This window comes from Thunnus maccoyii, chromosome 12 (assembly GCF_910596095.1).
Source record: "Thunnus maccoyii chromosome 12, fThuMac1.1, whole genome shotgun sequence".
NCBI lineage: Eukaryota > Metazoa > Chordata > Actinopteri > Scombriformes > Scombridae > Thunnus > Thunnus maccoyii.
Genome location: NC_056544.1, coordinates 843960 through 862146, shown reverse-complemented (window position 1 = coordinate 862146; position 18187 = coordinate 843960). Strand labels below are relative to the sequence as shown.

Below are 18187 nucleotides of genomic sequence, written 5' to 3'. Positions count from 1 at the left end.
CTTGGGGCCTGCTTAATCGAAGGCAAGTCAAAAAGAGAAAGGCCATGTGCCCCAAAGAGCTCTTTGTAGCATTGGCAGATGACATTCATCCCCAAGATTCCAGGGAGAGAGGGTACAGCACCAAGAGGGTCTTTCACTACTAGGATCCCAAAATGAGGGATCACCTTACCACACACTGCCACATCCAGCTCCAGTGTACGGGATTGCAAGACCCTGTACATCGCCAATGACAGGACTGGGGGCGTTCATGGCCAAGTGGTGCAAACTGCTCTAAAAAGAAGCTCTCGGTGAGTGTCCACCACGCATGGAATAGTGATTCCACCCATCAGGATGTCAACGTTCGGGCAGGATGACATTAACCTAGTCATGGCATCTACCTGTGAGCCCATAGACTCCCCATCTGAGCTGTGGCTCAGCAGCTCAGTGGGCTTCAGTTTTCTAGCTGGTGAGAGGAGTGGGAAGGCCTAGCCACATTAGAGGATAGGTCAGTGGCAAAACTAGTATGGGTGCAAGGGGGAAACCGTTCACCATCACACTCCATAGCGAAGTGCCCTGGCTGCTGGGACCTTCAACAAATCAAAGGATCGCTGCAAGGAGGCCACCGTCTGGGTGAGCTGGTTGAGCTGTTCCTGCTGACATATAAAGAGTTCCTTTAACTCACCTAATTCTGTCATGTGTGAAGTGACAAGAAGGGCAGGGCGGGGACACAGCAGTGGGTGCCGCACAGACAGTACAGCCTGGGAAGCAGCCCTTTCCCGAAGTAGCCACTCCTTATCTGCCTGAAGCTGCTGCATCAGGTCTCTGAGCTACTGCACTTCCTCCTCCATAGCAACAGAGGGCAAGCTGCACCAAAAACTTTGCAAAATGGAGTCCTGAAGTTGATGGTTGGTTTTGTCCCTGAAACAAATACTGCTGTTCTGTCTCTACTAGTGCATATACATAAACAACACACAAACACATGATCTGACTGCCTATCAAAGGGAGATACAATAATGGTGCACCAAAAAAAAAAAAAAAAAAATATGGTAAGAGTGGGGTGTAACCACTCTTCGACCAAGGAAAAAAAAAGAAACACAGTCACACAGTCTCGAAAACACTAGACTGAGACATGACTCCAATAATAACAATTTTATTAAAAAGATTTTTTTAAATGGCAGTCAGGAGCTGACTTTAAACTTTAAAACACAAAATAGTGCTGCAACCAGTAATACCACACTACATGCAAATGCCCCACAGTGATCAACTGTAACTAAAAACACAGCAAACAAGGGAAATCTACAGCTACAAACACAAACAAACAAAAAAAGGGGAAAAAACAATAACAATAATAATAATAACAATAATAATAATAATAATACAAAACAACGAAACACAGGAAGGAAAAAAAAACTTAACTAAACTACTAACAAACTGAAAGGGAACTATTATAACTAAACAATAAATAGGACCATATGTATTGTTCCACCAATTCAAATAAACTTCAAGGAAAAAAAGAAAAAAAACAAAAAGATACACTACTTATATTATGACAGTGAAACCAGTAGCATTCCTAATGTCCTGCATGGGCAGCTCAGTTCACTCCCGACTGAACAAAATACACAAAAAAAAAACCTATAGTAGTAAAACCAGTTAATAAAGATGACGCCTGCATAGTAGAGGCATAGAGACATAGAGACAAAACAGCGGATGTAGTGGCAAAACAGCAGAGACAAAACAGCTGATGTAGAGCTTTAAAGACAGGACAGCAGTTGCTCGGGTGGGAGGGTACAGAAAGGGCCTCCCAACAGTCTGGCTTCAAAAATACCTGCATGATACGCAAAACACCAAAATTACCAACTGTGAACTACACCTGAATTAAAAGTAATGCAAACTCACGTATACATACCAAAGAGAACAAAGGTGCAGCTTTCCAGCAGCGGGAGGGGGAGAGCCACAAAGCCACAGCTCAATCACTATCACAGCAGATCAGAGACCAAAAAGAAAAAGTTCAGTTTAACTGGAGGCCAGATAAAAGAGGCCTAAAGTTAGCAAAATAAAATTTATCCAGCCTTCCTTGATGTTGTGTTAATTGTCTGAAAACACTAAACACACATGTGAAATAATACACTAAACACTGCTGGGTTGAAGATTAAAATTTGTTATTGTACAATATGGAGACAGACAAACAAAGATTTGCATCAGTTTGTCTTACCAAACAAAAAGCAAACCTAATATTTTATAGTTTCTGAAAGAACAAAGAAATGATCTGTGTTTGGTCAGTATATATTATTTTAAACACTTTCAACCAATTGGCATAAGGCCATGAGATGTTACATGATCTGATCACGCGTTCACCTCATGCACGTCACATATATGGAGTTGTACATTCTTAAGACATAGGGCCCCAGAGACCCCCAAACCAGAGCTGTGTTTCAAATCACATACTTCCGTTCATACACTTCCGTGTAGTACACTGTATACTGCAAATTTCGACAGTGTAGTGTTGTCTCAAATCAAAGATGGCTGTTGTGCACTTACCAGAAATGATGATTGCACATTAGCATTAGCAAACATTAGTATTCGCGTTAGCATACGTGCTACCAAATCATTACAGATTGCTAAATTAACCCAATAAACATATTGATGGCTTATGTCCGACAACAGTATAGTGGTGCTTAGTGCTAAAAAAACACATGTGTAACTTACATTTGTATAATGTAGTGATGGTCACTGTAGTTACAACGTCTTCGGCCGCCATTTCCAGTTTGAAAACAGCAGCAGTTCTCCCCGGTACACCGGCACATAGTTTTCCAGGTATTTGGCAGGTCAGTTGTTCCTGCATCTTGGAGAAGTTGCCACAGTTCTTCTGTGGATTTAAGCTGCATTCATACCAAATCAGGCGGTGCGGCGAAAACACCAGTTGTCCCATTCATTTGAATGGGGGTAGTGCTGCTCGGCTGCGGCCATTTTGGCTGCAGCCGAGCCGCTCTACCACTACTAAAGTTAAACTTTGCTGTCGGCTTCCCAACTCATTTTAAAAAAGACGAGAGAAAAAGAGAGAGAGAGAGAGAGAGAGAGCGAGCAGCTGTGGTCATGCGAGCTAGAGATTGAATGAAAAGAGGAAGCGCTGGTAGCAAGAAAGCCAGTGAATCAGATCAAACATTATTTCCTGATTGTTTCACAGCGGTTACATTGTAGAGCACAAATAAACACGCCCACAAACCCACACACTCGACCCTGCGGCTGAACGCTGCACTGCCTTATTTGGTGTGAATGCAGCCTTAGGCAGCTGCTTCTGTGTCTTCATGTAATTCCGAACTAACTCCATGGTGTTACGATCAGGGCTCTGTGGGGGCCATACCATGTGCTGCAGGACATCAAGTTCCCACAAATGTGTTGCACTTGCAGATTTCTTTGCTTTCACGCTTCTGTCCAGTTCATCCCAAACCAGCTCAATGACTGTGCTGGCCATTCCATGATTTGAAGCCTACCATCTTGTTCTTTTTTTCTAAAGCAGTTCTGGTAGACATAGTTGGGAGGAACAATTGGATGACTCTGTTGTTGTTGTTGTCATCTTGTGTGAAAACTACATTTTAAATGCTGCCATTAATACTAACAAACAGGTTTGCATATAATAAACAAAATGATTTGGGCCAACAAAATATGTGTGTACAATAGGTGAAAGTGTATGTAGCATGTACACTGGAGCTCAAACGAGTGAGTCCATGTGACCAGAGTCTACTGGAACCCCATTGAGTAGGGTTCAGTAACTTCCTTATCCTTGAATTAAATCCACGACCAATGCCTCACAAGTTCCTTTTGGAAAGAGATGAATAAATCCAAAGGCTGATGCCAGGAAAAAAAACATGTTGTCACATGATATCCACCGGGTCTAGAAGCAACACAATGACCTCCTAAGCCGAATCCTCTCTTGATCTGACGACAGAGGGTATTACATGTATACTATAGTTTTTGTGCACTGGTACAATTTATAGCAGAAAATACTGACTGTGTGTTGCTCTCCGTTTCAGAGAACTGCACTATCTGTGGAATATTCCGTATATCTGTCCACTGCTTCACTTGCCACCAAGGGCTGTGTTCAGAATGTGACAGACTGTACCACTCCTACCCCGAGAGGGCCAGCCACCGCCGAACTGCTGTCACATCATCATCATCAAGGTCGTCATCAATATCCAAAAACAGGAACAGTCACAGGTCAGGATCAATAGTTTTGGCAATATAAATTGGGGATACACAATATACAAAGTGTTAAAGCTGACTGCTCGTATGACTGAAAAGTATGTGAACAAAATCATAATGTATGGATTTATATTCTGTCTACACAAATTGATTCAACAGCTCCTTTTCCCCCGTTTCAGTTCTTCTGCCTGGCATTGCCCTCACTGCACTAAAGTCAATTTTATCCAGGATGTGCTGTGTGAGGACTGTGAGCACCCTCGTTTGGAATCAGTCAGCTCTACAGCAGATGAATCTCAGCCTGCCACCATCACTGGTCTGTTCTATCTGTTGGTGCAACCTACAGCTCCAGTATCCCATCTCCTTCATTCTACTACTTTCCAGTTTCCTCTACAATACAGAAACTGAGATAAAACCAATTAAATATATAAATCTATGGCATCTACCCTTCACTCACCTGTTGTCATTATGGAGAAAGTTGTTAGGCCTACCAACGTTCAATTCATTGTGTTCTCATTGTATTTAGTGTATGATCATCATTTCAATGTTGTTTCTAACTTAAGTTGTTAAAGTAATACTTCAGTGTTATTGTCTCACGCTCAAATACAGGCACAACCATCAGTGTGTACTCTATGTAAAAATGGTCCCCTTAGACCCCTTTGGGCTCAGGCCAAGTTGGAGACTTCTAGAAGGCTTAATTCCTTCACTCTCTTGTAAGGCAATTATTGTGAAACACCTGCTGGATTGTTGAGGTTCATTAACAGTGACTTTAAATAGAAAAAAGAAAGGTAAAAGCAAAGGCCGTGATTTTAATACAAGCTTTTTTATTTACATAATCTTGAACCCTTTCATTGTCACTTGACATTAAGTGCTTTTGGAACAAATACTTTTACATAAAATTGAGGACATGAATAGTACCTGAATAATGTGAGGAGAATGAACTGACAATTTTGTGTGTGTGTGTGTGTGTGTGTGTGTGTTAATGTTTTCGTCTTAGAGTGGCAGTGTAAGAGCTGTACAATGCTGAATGCAGCCAGCAGTATTTTGTGTGAGGTGTGTGAAAGACCTCGTTTGGCAACACGACCTCCGGTTACCCCTTCACACCCTCCCATCACACCACCAAGACCACCAGCACCTGTTCTGGGTATGCCTGGTGACCCTGACAGCCAGGTTAGTCATTTTGTGAGTGTTTGTGACTGTGAGTGTGAGAGTGAGTGAGAGATTTTCGTTTTCTTTTTATTTATTCAGCCGGTAATGATTACTGAATTGAATTGATAATGAACTCACTACTGAGAGCCATAGGAATACATGGATCAAAGTGCTGAAAAGAAACCTAGCTATTTTTATTCTCCACAATTAATGATGAGTAATAGGCGGCTCTTGCATGACATAGGGCCTTCCTATATGCTTTAAGACTATCCTGCCAGACTAAACAAGTTTTTTCCAGTTTGATGGAATGCCAAATGGAGGAGACTTAGATGTGAATAAGTTTAATCAAAGCTCCAATTGTACAGTTAACACAAATCATTTGTGTCATTTGTGACTCTCTTTTCTCTCTGTCCTTCTCCACAGTGGGTCTGTCAGTTCTGTACCTATCTGAACTACTCTCCTGCTATTGTGTGTGATATGTGTGACCTGGCTCGTCCAGAGCCCGCACCTCTGCCTGTCAAGCTCCGCCCTCCCTCCCCTGTCAGACGGGTCCCTGCCCTGCCTATCAAACCCAAAGAGCCTACCCCTGAAGACCTGAACTCCTGGAGGCAGAGGCTGATGAAGGAGGAGGGGCTGAAGCTGATTCAACTGATTAGGGCAAGTCATATTATTACTTGTGACCGTCCTTTGATCAAGACTACATCAAAGGATAATTCCAGTTTACTTCAGACTCAGACAAGCGTTTGAAATGATTGATGTAGAAATCATGTTTATTTGGAAAGCTGTAGGAGGCTCAGCAGCTTGCCCTGATATACGTCATTTTGAGCAAGTTCTTATTTCCCTGAACCTCTATAACAGAGCTGGTGATTGCAAAGTTAGCATGCCCCTTAGAGCCACAGTGGACACATTTATGGGAAATACATCAGGTTGAAATAAACCAGAATTGAAGTAGTAGTAATATAGTGTCTGTATTCTAGTGTACAGTATCTGTCCTTTCTGTCTGTGTCAGGATGGGGAGAAGAAAGGAGTCGGTCCAGAAGAGGTGTACACAAGCATGAGGGTAGCTGGAGACGGCAACATCCTACCCTGCAAGTGGTTAAAGACAGAGCTGCCTCTGCTGTTAGACCACATCAGAATGTTTGTGGCAACATCCTCCCTTCAGTCTATATCTGACAAGACCGCAGCAGAGCACACAGTCAGTACTGTCAGCTTCTGTCAAACACATTCATCAAAGTCTGTTTAATCTTGCCTTTAATGTTCTTCTGACTGTCACTGTCTGTGATGTTTTATGTCCTTGATGGAACACAGAACAGGTCATGTGACAGTTCTGCTGAGGATTCTGGGAAAGAGGTGGACCCTACAGAAACAGAAAGGGTGATCCAACTGTCCAGAGCAGAGGCCAAGCAGGCCTGGCTGACAGCAGGGGGCGACACTGAGAGATCTGCCAGACAAGCTCTGAGAGACAGACTCGCCAAGGTGACAACGATTTCTTGATAACATTTTTAGAGATGTACAATAATGTCACTGCAGCCTTCCTCTTGTTATTTTTTCTTCTCAGGTAAAGGAGCTGTGGTCTCTGGGCTTCAATGACGAGGCTCACTGTCATGAGGTTTTGAGACAGAGTGGTGGTGAGGTGAGAGGGGCCCTGGCCCTCTTGCAGCGCCCCCTTCTGGAGCCCTTCCACGAGCACATTTGGAGTGACAAGCCAGAGCCTCCTGTTGACATCCATCACCCTGACAAACAGGTGAGACCAGACATGGGAAACAGGCCTGGGTCCAGTCACAGGATATCTTAATTCTGTTATCAGTTTGGCATTTTGAAATTCATAAACTCTAGTAGTTCATCCATGCTCTTAAGGTCATAATAATGCAAGATTTCTTCACATTAAGGCCAAGAAGGCTCATATGGTAAATGACAGTCCCAGTGACATTTTTGTTTAGACTTTCAATCCAATTGAGTGAATTCAGCTGAGTTGACAAAAAATCATAAACAACAATAACAACAAAAAGTGCTTGTTGGGGTGAAAATTAACTGTTTTCTATAGTAAGAATGTGTGTCAATCTAAAACTTCCATGGTAACAGAAACACATCATTCTTCCTGATATCAAAAATGAATGTTAGAACTGTTTCTTGGAAAATCCACAGTGCAAGTCTAGTTTAAAGGACCATGGTTAGCAGCCACACATTTCTCTGTTCTGTATTTCTCTGTTTAGCGTTGTTGTTGCTAACTTCAGGGCTAACTCCTTCACTTTTCCAGCAGTTGGGGAAACAACAGATGTGACTTTTCTTGGTCTTGAAGCTGTAGCATTTATTAATTGACACACTGTAGTCTGTACCGTACATTTATTGCCAGACAACTTACTGCTAACCTTTTCCTCTGTTCTGCTCGCATTCACCGTACGTTACGTACTACCCTATTCCTTAAAAGGAGCTACGCTACCAGGGGTTTCCCAGGCAACGACACAGACGTTGACTCACATTTCGAAACAGCACTGCTCAGAGGCTCCCAAATGCTATTGATTTCCAAATGAATGGGTATTTGGCGTTATTTTTGACATTTAGAAAAAAAGTTTTGGCCTGGCAGGGTTCTCGTTGGCCTCGCAGCCTGCCAGGCCTGTACTATTATAGTACTATTATAGTACTATTATAGGAGAAACACTGTAGCTGGTGAACATAGTGGAGCAATTAGCAGCTAAAGAACCAGATATTTTCCTCAGGAGTTGGTGGAGACCAAACCAGAGCTAAAAGAATGAAAACTGGATTTAAATTCACCAGGCAGACAGAAACAGGACTCCACGTGTACGCTAATGTTTCTCCATGTCTGTTGGATGTCCAGATAGACAACTGTTAATTATAAGGTATATGTCAGAATTTTGCAGCTTGTTCCACTGCCCTCAGAATCTATCTTTAGAGCATGAGTTAGGCTGAGGTCCATCTTTCTTGTATTCTTCTACTTAGTTCTTTTTTTCTTTCCAGCGTATATGTCGGAGGTTACTAGCGGTGTATGATCTCCCTAGCTGGGGCCGCTGTGAGCTGGCACTGTCATTGCTTCTGGAGCACAGTGCCCCCTACTCCCTGGAGGACGTAGTACAGGCTGTACGCGAGTCTCATGACAGGGAGTTCATCAAGAGAGTGCTGGCTAAAGAATGTCCCATCTGCCTCTCTGTCTTCCCCCATAGTAAGGTATTGAGAGACTGACTATTTGTAGGAGTGGGAGCTTATTTGTCAGTGTGGAGTTTTTACAGTTCATTCTAACTTCCTCTCACTGACTTTTCTCTCAGATGCAGTCTCTGACATCCTGCCAGTGTTCAGTGTGTTGTGGTTGTTTCCAGCAGCACTTCACGATCGCTGTAAGGGACAAACACATCAGAGACATGGTGTGTCCAGTCTGCTGGGAGCCTGACATCAATGATCCTGAACACCTCAACAGCTACTTCTCCACCCTGGACATCCAGGTAGGAGGGCAGAGGAGGAATAACAAATTTGGACAGTTATGGATTGACGATTATTTCATGCCAATAAAGGACCACCAGTGTATGTTTTAGCCATTTTACCAAAGAATATCATAAATTAGAGGATCATTTTGGATTATTTTCTTATGTCTTATTATGGGAACACAGACAGTTGGAAACGAACAACAAACGGTTCATTCAGATCATTCACTTACTGCTTTATTTGGACATGAAAATGAAAGTAAGTGCACCTGAACAACTGTTGCTAATAATTCCTCATTGCACAGGAAAACTGCACTACTGTAAGTACAGTGGGTCAAAGTTGAAGCAGCAAGTTGGTCTGTAAACTGTGGTGTATATTTACAATGGACAGGTTGCATAATCATTTTACTGTTCACCTCCATTTTCCACCTTCATTTTCAAATAAGTTTGGATAACCTGGTTTGTTTCTGATCATCTGACTACACCTGTTTGTTGACCTGTTGGATTTCTTTTAAGTAATGTCATTGTGTTCCCAGATCTCAGCTATTAACTTGGTGAGTACAATGATAGTATTGCTAATAGAAAGAATGGACAAAACTACAAAATAAGACCCACTTTGTAATAACACTGAATTAATTTTATTTTTTTTTAATTTAAGATTTGAGTATGTTGTTCCTTCCAATCACCTGTTGGTTTCCATTCATGTCTGTACTCTGTGGAAATATATTCTATAGACTTAAACCCTTCATGATATAATCCATAAACATTATGGGCCCTATTTTAATCAAGCAAGTGCAATGACCAGCACAGTGTGGTAGGTCTCGAGTGCACTGACTATGATGGCATCTCCATGTGCACCTGCTATTTTGGTTCATGTACATGTAGCAGCACAAAGTGTAAAAGGGCTTGAGGTGAATATAGATCACGAGGTGTGGTGATTATTTAATATACTGTCAGCCAATCACATCACTTGCCATTTAGTTCTGAAACAGCTGAGCCAATCACAGTGAAATGAAAAGATGCTTCTTCAGGAAATCATATTGCTGTCTGGAGGTGCCAAGAGGTGGAGTGGCATGACATGAACAGCATTTGCACTGTACATTTCCAGAATAAAACATGAAATGCTACTTTTGCTAAAAGGACAGTTGTCATTTGCATGTGAATTAATGAAGGTGAACACAGTTAATGACTGTGCATCGTCCTTCTCATAAGCTCTGGACAACAGATTCGATAAGAACCACCCATATTAATTCATAGATCAATACAGACGGCTTTCATAATGTTCCTGCTTTAACCACATTAAACATAATGTTTTATGCTGATTTAGATACATCAACTGGTTGGAGAGTGTTTATTAAAATAGTTTATTTACATTCTAGGCTTGAATCTGTTATTGTTGTGCATTTGCTGCAAGTATTTACTTTGCTCTTGTTGATAAAATCAAAGTTTTGGCAGATGGATGTTGCACCAGAAAGTGGTTTTGAGATGTCTGTTCTCAGCACAAAGTCAATTTCATGTTCAGGAAAATATCAAACACTGGGAGTGCTGGCCCTATAAATAGGGCCCTATGACTACTTTTATTTTTTTCACATCATTGTTGTGTCATGTTCAAATTAGAATATTGTTGCAGATTTTTTGTTTTTCTCAGTCTGCTCCTTATAATGATATATCAGTTCTACATGGACACAGTTTTCTGCTAAAGTTTGAGCAGTTTTGGTTATTTCAAATGAGAGATTTGTCCACCTGTCTAACTCAGACTGATAATGCCTTATATTAGCTTCAGCTGAACTTTAAAATATATATATATTTTTTTTGTTGATTTTATCCTCAGTTTTTAGATGAGAGGTTTGTTGAGCAATAATAGGCATGTTGGTAAGTTTGTAATGAAGACCACTGTATAGTAGCCTTTGTAGAATTTTATGCTTTATCTAAGGTAAGACAACACTTTATTGATTCCTAGAGGTGAATTCAGATGTAATGTGTGATTATGGCACCTTTCTTTTTATTCTAATGGCATACTTTTTTGTGTATAGAAAAATGAATCAATCCCAGTGAAATCTGGTGCAGTCTTTGTGCTACTGTTAGTCCATTCATGTCAGAGTATGTCCATATTAAACCAGTTAAAATAAAAAAAACACAGTTTTTTCTCTGTTTCAGGCCTCCTTCCAGATCACAGCTCTGTTTTTCTCCCCAAAAAACTGAGTGTTTCAAAAACAGCCTCCAGAATGTGTAAATCTTAAAACTCCAGCTGGTTGTGTCAGTCTGTGCAGAGGAAACAAAACTATTTTATAAGCCTGCCCAGTGGGGGTTGTGGGTTGTGTGGCAAGAGATTTAGCTGTTTCCTTTTGTTCAGGTGTTTGGCTGTGGGCAGAGATCTCTACGAAAACAACCTGGAAACACTGTGTGGATACAAGTCATTTTCACATGGAAACACATTGAAAATTAGATGGTTTAGTGTAGACTACTAGATGGTGCCAAAGTCAGAATTCGCTTCACATAGTGACTTTGATTTTCTACACCAAACGAGTTAGCTAATTTGTCATAGCACCTTTGTGAAAATCTCATAGTACAGCTTTCAAATTATTGGTGGCATATGAGCACTGAAAATGCATTGTCACAAAGCTTTTAACAGATTTTAACTGTTTTTCTTCTCTTGTGAAAAGTTGATATTGGAGATACATGGTTTTCACAGGTTTTCATGTTTCAGCTTCGAGAATGTCTGGAGCCAGAAGTCTATGAGCTCTTCCATAAGAAGCTGACAGAGCAGGCCCTTATCAAGGACCCCAAGTTCCTCTGGTGCTGTCATGTGAGCACACTGAGTCACTCAACAATAACTATGGTGAAGAATATTCATCAACTTCACCATCTAAAATGACCTCTCCTCTCGTCTCCTCTCCTCAGTGTTCATATGGCTTCATCTATGATGGAGACCAACTAAAAGTCACCTGTTTTCAGTGTCGCAACAGTTTCTGTGCTCAGTGTAAAAAGCCTGTAAGTATTTTGTCTCTGTTGTTTTTCCTTCCTCTCTTCCTGTCGTGTACATTTTTAACCTTCTTTTCTCAGCTCTTACCCATTAAAGATCCCCTCCAGTAATGTTTTAAGGCATATAAGAATACTCTGCTTTGACTAATAATTCTTAAAAACAAACAGTATATTTAATTTAACCTTGCTCCTAATATATTTTTTCAAGAGATACCTGAGAACAAGAAACATTCATAAGACAGGCACACAATCAGCAATCAGAAACAAGACAACTACACAATCTACAAGGAATTCATAAAAACAGTTAAAAGAGTCATAAAAAACATCAGATAATAAAGCTTTAAAATCTCCAAAAGGAATGAAAGACTCTAGTTTGAGGTCAGTTTGTAGTTCATCCCATTTGAAAGGTGCATAGTACCTGAAACCAGTTCTGCCAACATTAGTGCGTACATGAGGAATATCTAATGTTAAGTAGTTACAGGATCATGTGATGTAGTTACTAGATTTAAATGAGAGAAGAGATGTGAGGCAGTTTGGACGCTTCAGTAGTAGAGCTTAATAGATAAATATCATGACATGATTATTTCTTCTTGTCAGTAAGGAAATCCATCCAACCTTGTGATACAGAGAACAATGATGAGTATGAAGTTTGTCATTAGTGATGAAGTGTAATGCACTATGATAATCAGGGTTTAACTGCTGAAGTGTAATGTAATTATGTGTAAAATCAGCGCAGTGCCCCTTTAGAGCATTCATTTCATCAGAGAAAGGTCACATGGTTACCCCTGCAACATGGAGTATATAATATGTACAGTATGTTTCTCTATTGTCTGTGTGCAGTGGGAGTCTCAGCATGCAGGTCTGTCCTGTGAGCAGTACCAGTCATGGAAGAGAGAGAATGATCCAGAGTATCAGAGACAGGGCCTGGCTGGATACCTCCGAGACAATGGCATCAGTGAGCATGCACACACACACACACACACACACACACGCACACACATACAAACACATACACACAAATACATACACACATATTTCTATAGTGTTATTCTTTAGCAGCAGTATTTCCTCCAGCCCACACTTTTATCTAGTTAAGCATAATCACAACAACTGGTAAAGTCCTGAGGCAGCAGGCCACCACAACTACACTTTCTCCAAACTGAACTTTTTTTAAGTCAGTCATCTTTCAAATATGTCTGTAAAATACTGTTCTTCCTCTATGAAAAAGTATTTGGTTAAATCACACCTCTGCCATTTTTCTCAATGTGACTAAGCTGCAGGCACAGATATGTAGTGCTTACATCAGGCATTTTAGAGTGCATTAAACCAAAGTCCTGCTGGGAGAGCATGTGGAGCAACCACGGGGGGGAGGGAGTTACCACCCCAGGGCCCACACTAGGGGCCCCACTGGGGACGTAGCATGTGACTGGGAAGCATAGCAGAAATAGTAGAGTTTTACTCTCTTAACTTTTTCTATTCATTCTCCATGGTAGTTCCTATCACTATGGATGTAATCCCCCCTCCGACCACAAGGTGGGTTGCCATGGCAGAGTGATGCTGTCTGTATTTACGCTCATTGACTCCACAGGAAGTGAAGACTGCAGAAGCAGAAATTCAAAGTTTATGACTAATTTTGCAGAAAACTTTAGCCAAAATATAAGATATTTGTGTCTTATTATGTTTGGGGTGAATGAAACTCGCAAGACAAAGTTTCAGCCATCTAAGGCTCATTAAGAGCTATTTGAGTTCATGCATGGATGAGGCCAGACCATCTAACCTCACTTTGTTGTGTGTTGAGTGGGACATAAACATTGACAAAGACAAAGTGGTTGGCAGGTTTGCCACCATGAAGGAGAGGAGTACAAAGTTTGTTAATCTGTTTGGATTATTTTGTTCTATGAAGTGTAGGGTAAAGTCACTGCATGTTTCGAAGGCAGATAGTACAAGCCTCAAGCAACAGACCAGCTCTTTCGTCGACCCTCTGGGAATGCTGGCCAATAACACATAAATGAGAGTTCCAAACTCCTCACTAACCAGACCATCTAAACAACATCCTGCAAACCAAAAGGATCAGATAAGGAACACCCCCACCCAGTGGTCTGGTTTAGTGACATCTGCATCGTCACTAAACCAGACCACTGAACCAACCCACCTTTGATCCTTCAAGCTACATGAGCCAGCAAGATGGAAAACCAATTCACATCCCAGTGTGAATTAATAGTACCACATGGATGAACAACCCCACCATTGGCTATCATAATTCACCTCTAAGAGCCTGTCACACACAGACGAACTGGCAACTTGAATCCCACAGTGAACTGATTTTCATGACTTGAATAACAGACCCAAGAACTGATCACTTGGCAAACCAGCATAAGAACACCAGACAGCTTGCAAGTCATCACCATCAACAACAAGGAGAACTTGCGGCACATGTCATACCCCAGTGACATACAGACACTCACAGACATTTACCAGAACAATCCACACCAACATGTGGACACATACATAATCACATACACACACACAAACTCTAAAATGTTAATTAATATTAATAATAATGTTGTATGTTGATATGTGTGTATAGCGTGTGTGTTGTCATGTGCTTTAGTTAGACTTTTCCAGTCAGACTATTCCACTGCCTTTAAGCCAAGAAATGTACCATTGTAGCACTAGCTAGTTAGCTAGAGTTATCTTTGCTTTAAGCCTATTGTTTTAGAGACTGTGTGGATCCTGAGGTACCTAGATGAGCTAAATTTGAAGGATTTTTGTTTGAAGTTATTAACTGACCATTAGGTTAGGGTTAGGTTAGGAGGGTATCCTATGACCATACTTGTTTGTAAGAAGGTGTAACAGCTTGTGGAAGTGTCCATTTAGGGACGTGACTGTTCTTAACTTTTCTTCTGGAGAGGTATAAAGCTGTCTAGTTTGTGTTTGCAATCTTTAAAGAAAGGGCTGGCTTAAGGGAAAGGACTGGCTGAACAACATACTTCCTCTCCAAAAATACAAGATAAATATATTTTTGTTTTGTGTTTTTGTATTTGGACATTTGTATAATTGTTACTGATTGTATAATGGATTGTACAGTGTCTACAACTGCTTCAACAAGTAACAATGTTTAATGCTTTCTTGAGCAACAATTTAAAAATTTCCACCACCCGCCCCTGAGGGAGAGGGATTCCACCTGTGTCAAAATAAAGTAAGGAAAAGGCCACTGGGTTATTCTCTGTGCTGTACACAGGTCAGATCATTCTGATGGTCATTTGAGTTGAATTCAATCGTTATTACTTTCCTAAAGGCAAACAGACAAGAACACTGCACATGCTTTCTGTACACATTTTATATAAATCATATAATCTTTTATGTCTATTGTTCTACCAAGTTTGACACTATGCACTACTGTGCTTCTTGTGAAATTTCTAAAAAAAATATTTAAATAGTTCAGTGACATCAGTGGCCATCATTAACTCTTCTCCACAGTGCCTCTTTCACAGAGAAGGTGAAGCTAGGCAAGTGGTGCTCAGGTAAAATCTAAAGGTCATTTCACCAGCCCCATGATCTTCTCCTTCTCCGCTCTCATTAGTCCAAGTGAGGCAGCTCACTTCCTATTTGACCTTCCCATAGGAGTCACAGGGCTAAACCACATTCATTCAATGAATAAATAATCCATGCACACTGTCTGCATCTTTATATTTTAGATTAAATTAATTTCCTTAATATACTGATGCTGTCCCTCTCCACTCTGTTTTACTTCCTTCTCTATCTCATCATTCATGTCCTATCTCTCCTCTCTTTCTTTTCCCTCTCTTTGTCACTCCTCTCTCCTCCCTCCAGCCTGTCCTAACTGTCGCTTTCAGTATGCGCTGTCTAAAGGAGGCTGCATGCATTTCTGCTGTTCTCAATGTCGTTACCAGTTCTGCAGTGGCTGCAACAACCCTTTCCACACTGTAAGTCTTCTACATGCCCCTAGATGAAAAGCTGGTCAAAATTCTATGAAAAAGTCTGTTAATTTGTCTTTTCATGTTGTCTGGTTCAGGAGTTGTGAAAATTGGCATTTTGCCACTCACATGGACATCAATTCAAGATGGCCGCCAAACAAACCCCATGGGCCATTAGTTGACCTTGGCAACATGAAAAATTCTTAACTAGACACCATTAGGGTCCTAAAAAACAGGTTACAAAAAAATGGGAACCTATTTCTCCTGCTCAACCAAACATGTCTCTCACCCACTGAGCCTTGGCTAGCAGGTCAGCAGTCACATCATAATCTGGATCTGAATCTTCTGATTCATTGTCGTTTTGTCCTCAAAGTAACTACTGTAGTCAGCGTCAGTGTTGCTCCCCTCGCTCATGTCGTCACCCATTGTCACTGTCTGAAGCGCAACTTTGCGCTTCATGAAACCTTTTTATAGTCCACATGGAGGCTAAAAGAGGCTAAAAAAACAAATACAAATTCCACAATGCATTTTGCCTTCCCCATGTGTATTTCACAGAATCACAGTGCATCTCATTGGTCACGTGTCTTGAAAACCGGGACCATCCAAAACACGTTCATGTCGCATCCGGTCTTAAAGGGATTCACATGCAAATGTTGCATCCAGTCTTAATGGATTAAGGTTACTGTAGAGGTAAGTAACATTTTACAGAACAGAAAAAGTGACAGGGGTCCTCTCTTCTGTCTCCCTATCAGACCTGTGCTGTGGATGAGTGCAGTGTTTCTGGACTACATGCCCACCATCCTAGAGACTGTCTCTTCTATCTGAGAGACTGGGAACCTTCCAGACTCCAAGCTTTACTGCAGGTACACACACCCACGCACGCACACACACACGCACACACATACACACACACACATACTGGATAAATGTGTGTGTATACATACATTCTATATGTAATCTATGTGAAAAACATCTACTTTGAGATTTCTGCTTTCACCCCCAATACAATAGAGGTGAAGGGAATTTAGTTTGTGGTGCTCCAGTATTCAAAACTATGCATCCTGTTACTCTGAATAATCCACAGACTTCACTGTTGACAGTGATTTCAACTATGAACTACTGAACAGTTTGGATTAATTCCCTTTTTAAACTGGGTGACATGAGTGACTAATGCTTAGAGCTGCAATGATTATTCAATTGATTAGTTGATCAACAGAAAATTAATTGACTAAGAAATGCAAAAATTCTCTGGTTTCAGCTTCTTTTAGTCCTCTATGACAGTAAACTGAATATGTTTGGGTTGTGGACTGTTGGTCGGGACAAAACAAGACGTTTTAGATTGTATCTTGGCCTTTGGGAAACAGTGATTGACATTTTCACCATTTTCTGACATTTTAAAAACCAAACAACTAGTTTATTAATCGAGAAAATAACTGACAGATTAATGGATAATGAAAATTATCAGTAGTTGCAGCCGTACTAGTGTCCCTCTCTTCTCTGTGACTGACAGAACAAAGGAGTGGCCTTCAATACTGATCCTCCTCCTGGAACACAGACAGGTAGGCCAGGACTGCACACATGTATGTATCATGTGAGGACCTCATATTATACATTTTTTAATCCCCATTATGAAAGCATGAGCAAAACAAACTACTGGAAACTCTAATCCTAACCTATCTTGTGTGTAGTTGAAAATATTTGCTATTAAGTTTTTCATGTACACAATAAATTTAGATGAAGCTTTTGTAATTAGTTATATTCAGAATTACAGCAAAGGAAATTGTATTTACCTGCTTGAGCTAAGGTTACAGAAGCCCCTTTCCACATGCAGTCTATCCCTGAAATGTTCAGGAACATTTCCTGCATGGGGTCATGTGTGAATGGGAACAGGGATCAGTAACATTAACAGTAACATATACAATAATAATAAGTAACATATGAATCCGTCTGACGAAAGGCGCTTTTATGTGGAGCGAGCAAACCGATTACAAGACCCCACTGATGCCGTGTTTGAATCCACAACAACGGTTGCTGTTGCCTTGCCAATGCTTTTGTGGGTGATTTGTCTCGCAAACTTGTTCCAGCATTGCAATGGCATATGTGAAAAAAAAGTGTTCCTGAATGTAGCTGCATGTGTGAATAGTGAAAATCACTAGCAGTGCCTGAAAAGCTATCCCAGTAATTTACTGAGAACTATGTGTGAAAGAAATAGCAAAGCTATGTAAACAGAGCTGTGGTCCTGCTCACGAACAGTGGTGTCTGCCATCCACAGAACTACTCTCTTGAGGACTGAAAACGTGATTGTTGTCTTTGGAGCCATCTCTCTTTGTCTCACTTTATTCATCTTCTTCATCTGTCTCTTACTGTAAGGTCTGTGTGGAGTGATAGAGCAGAAGGATGAGGGAGGCCAACAGCCAGACTCAGCCTGTGGAGCCCAGACCCAACCTGGACATGCTGGCCTCTGCGAGTATGATGCCTTTATTCAGTGTTATTTGCTCTTATCTCTAA

The 18187-nt window shown here is 41.0% G+C and overlaps 1 protein-coding gene and 1 long non-coding RNA gene across 3 annotated transcripts in view; one reads left to right on the top strand and one right to left on the bottom strand.

The window, feature by feature from the left end:
- LOC121908400 (E3 ubiquitin-protein ligase RNF31) overlaps positions 1 to 18187 on the top strand; it is a 42202-nt gene that overhangs the window by 19784 nt on the left and 4231 nt on the right. The window contains exons 7-22 of one of the 2 annotated variants that reach the window (XM_042428373.1): positions 4011 to 4194; positions 4359 to 4492; positions 5174 to 5346; positions 5749 to 5982; positions 6335 to 6520; positions 6634 to 6801; positions 6884 to 7069; positions 8302 to 8508; positions 8607 to 8780; positions 11467 to 11565; positions 11661 to 11750; positions 12582 to 12696; positions 15576 to 15688; positions 16432 to 16542; positions 17190 to 17238; positions 18050 to 18146. In XM_042428373.1, the coding sequence (XP_042284307.1) occupies positions 4011 to 4194; positions 4359 to 4492; positions 5174 to 5346; positions 5749 to 5982; positions 6335 to 6520; positions 6634 to 6801; positions 6884 to 7069; positions 8302 to 8508; positions 8607 to 8780; positions 11467 to 11565; positions 11661 to 11750; positions 12582 to 12696; positions 15576 to 15688; positions 16432 to 16542; positions 17190 to 17238; positions 18050 to 18146 (2320 nt within the window). Of the gene's footprint in view, positions 1 to 4010; positions 4195 to 4358; positions 4493 to 5173; positions 5347 to 5748; positions 5983 to 6334; positions 6521 to 6633; positions 6802 to 6883; positions 7070 to 8301; positions 8509 to 8606; positions 8781 to 11466; positions 11566 to 11660; positions 11751 to 12581; positions 12697 to 15575; positions 15689 to 16431; positions 16543 to 17189; positions 17239 to 18049; positions 18147 to 18187 lie in introns of those variants that run through there. The other variant, XM_042428374.1, reaches the window with a different exon arrangement.
- Positions 1755 to 2872, bottom strand: LOC121908402. Its single transcript, XR_006099226.1, has 3 exons — positions 2686 to 2872; positions 1886 to 1952; positions 1755 to 1804 (listed from the first exon to the last, which is right to left on the bottom strand). It is a non-coding gene; the product is annotated as an uncharacterized LOC121908402 (long non-coding RNA).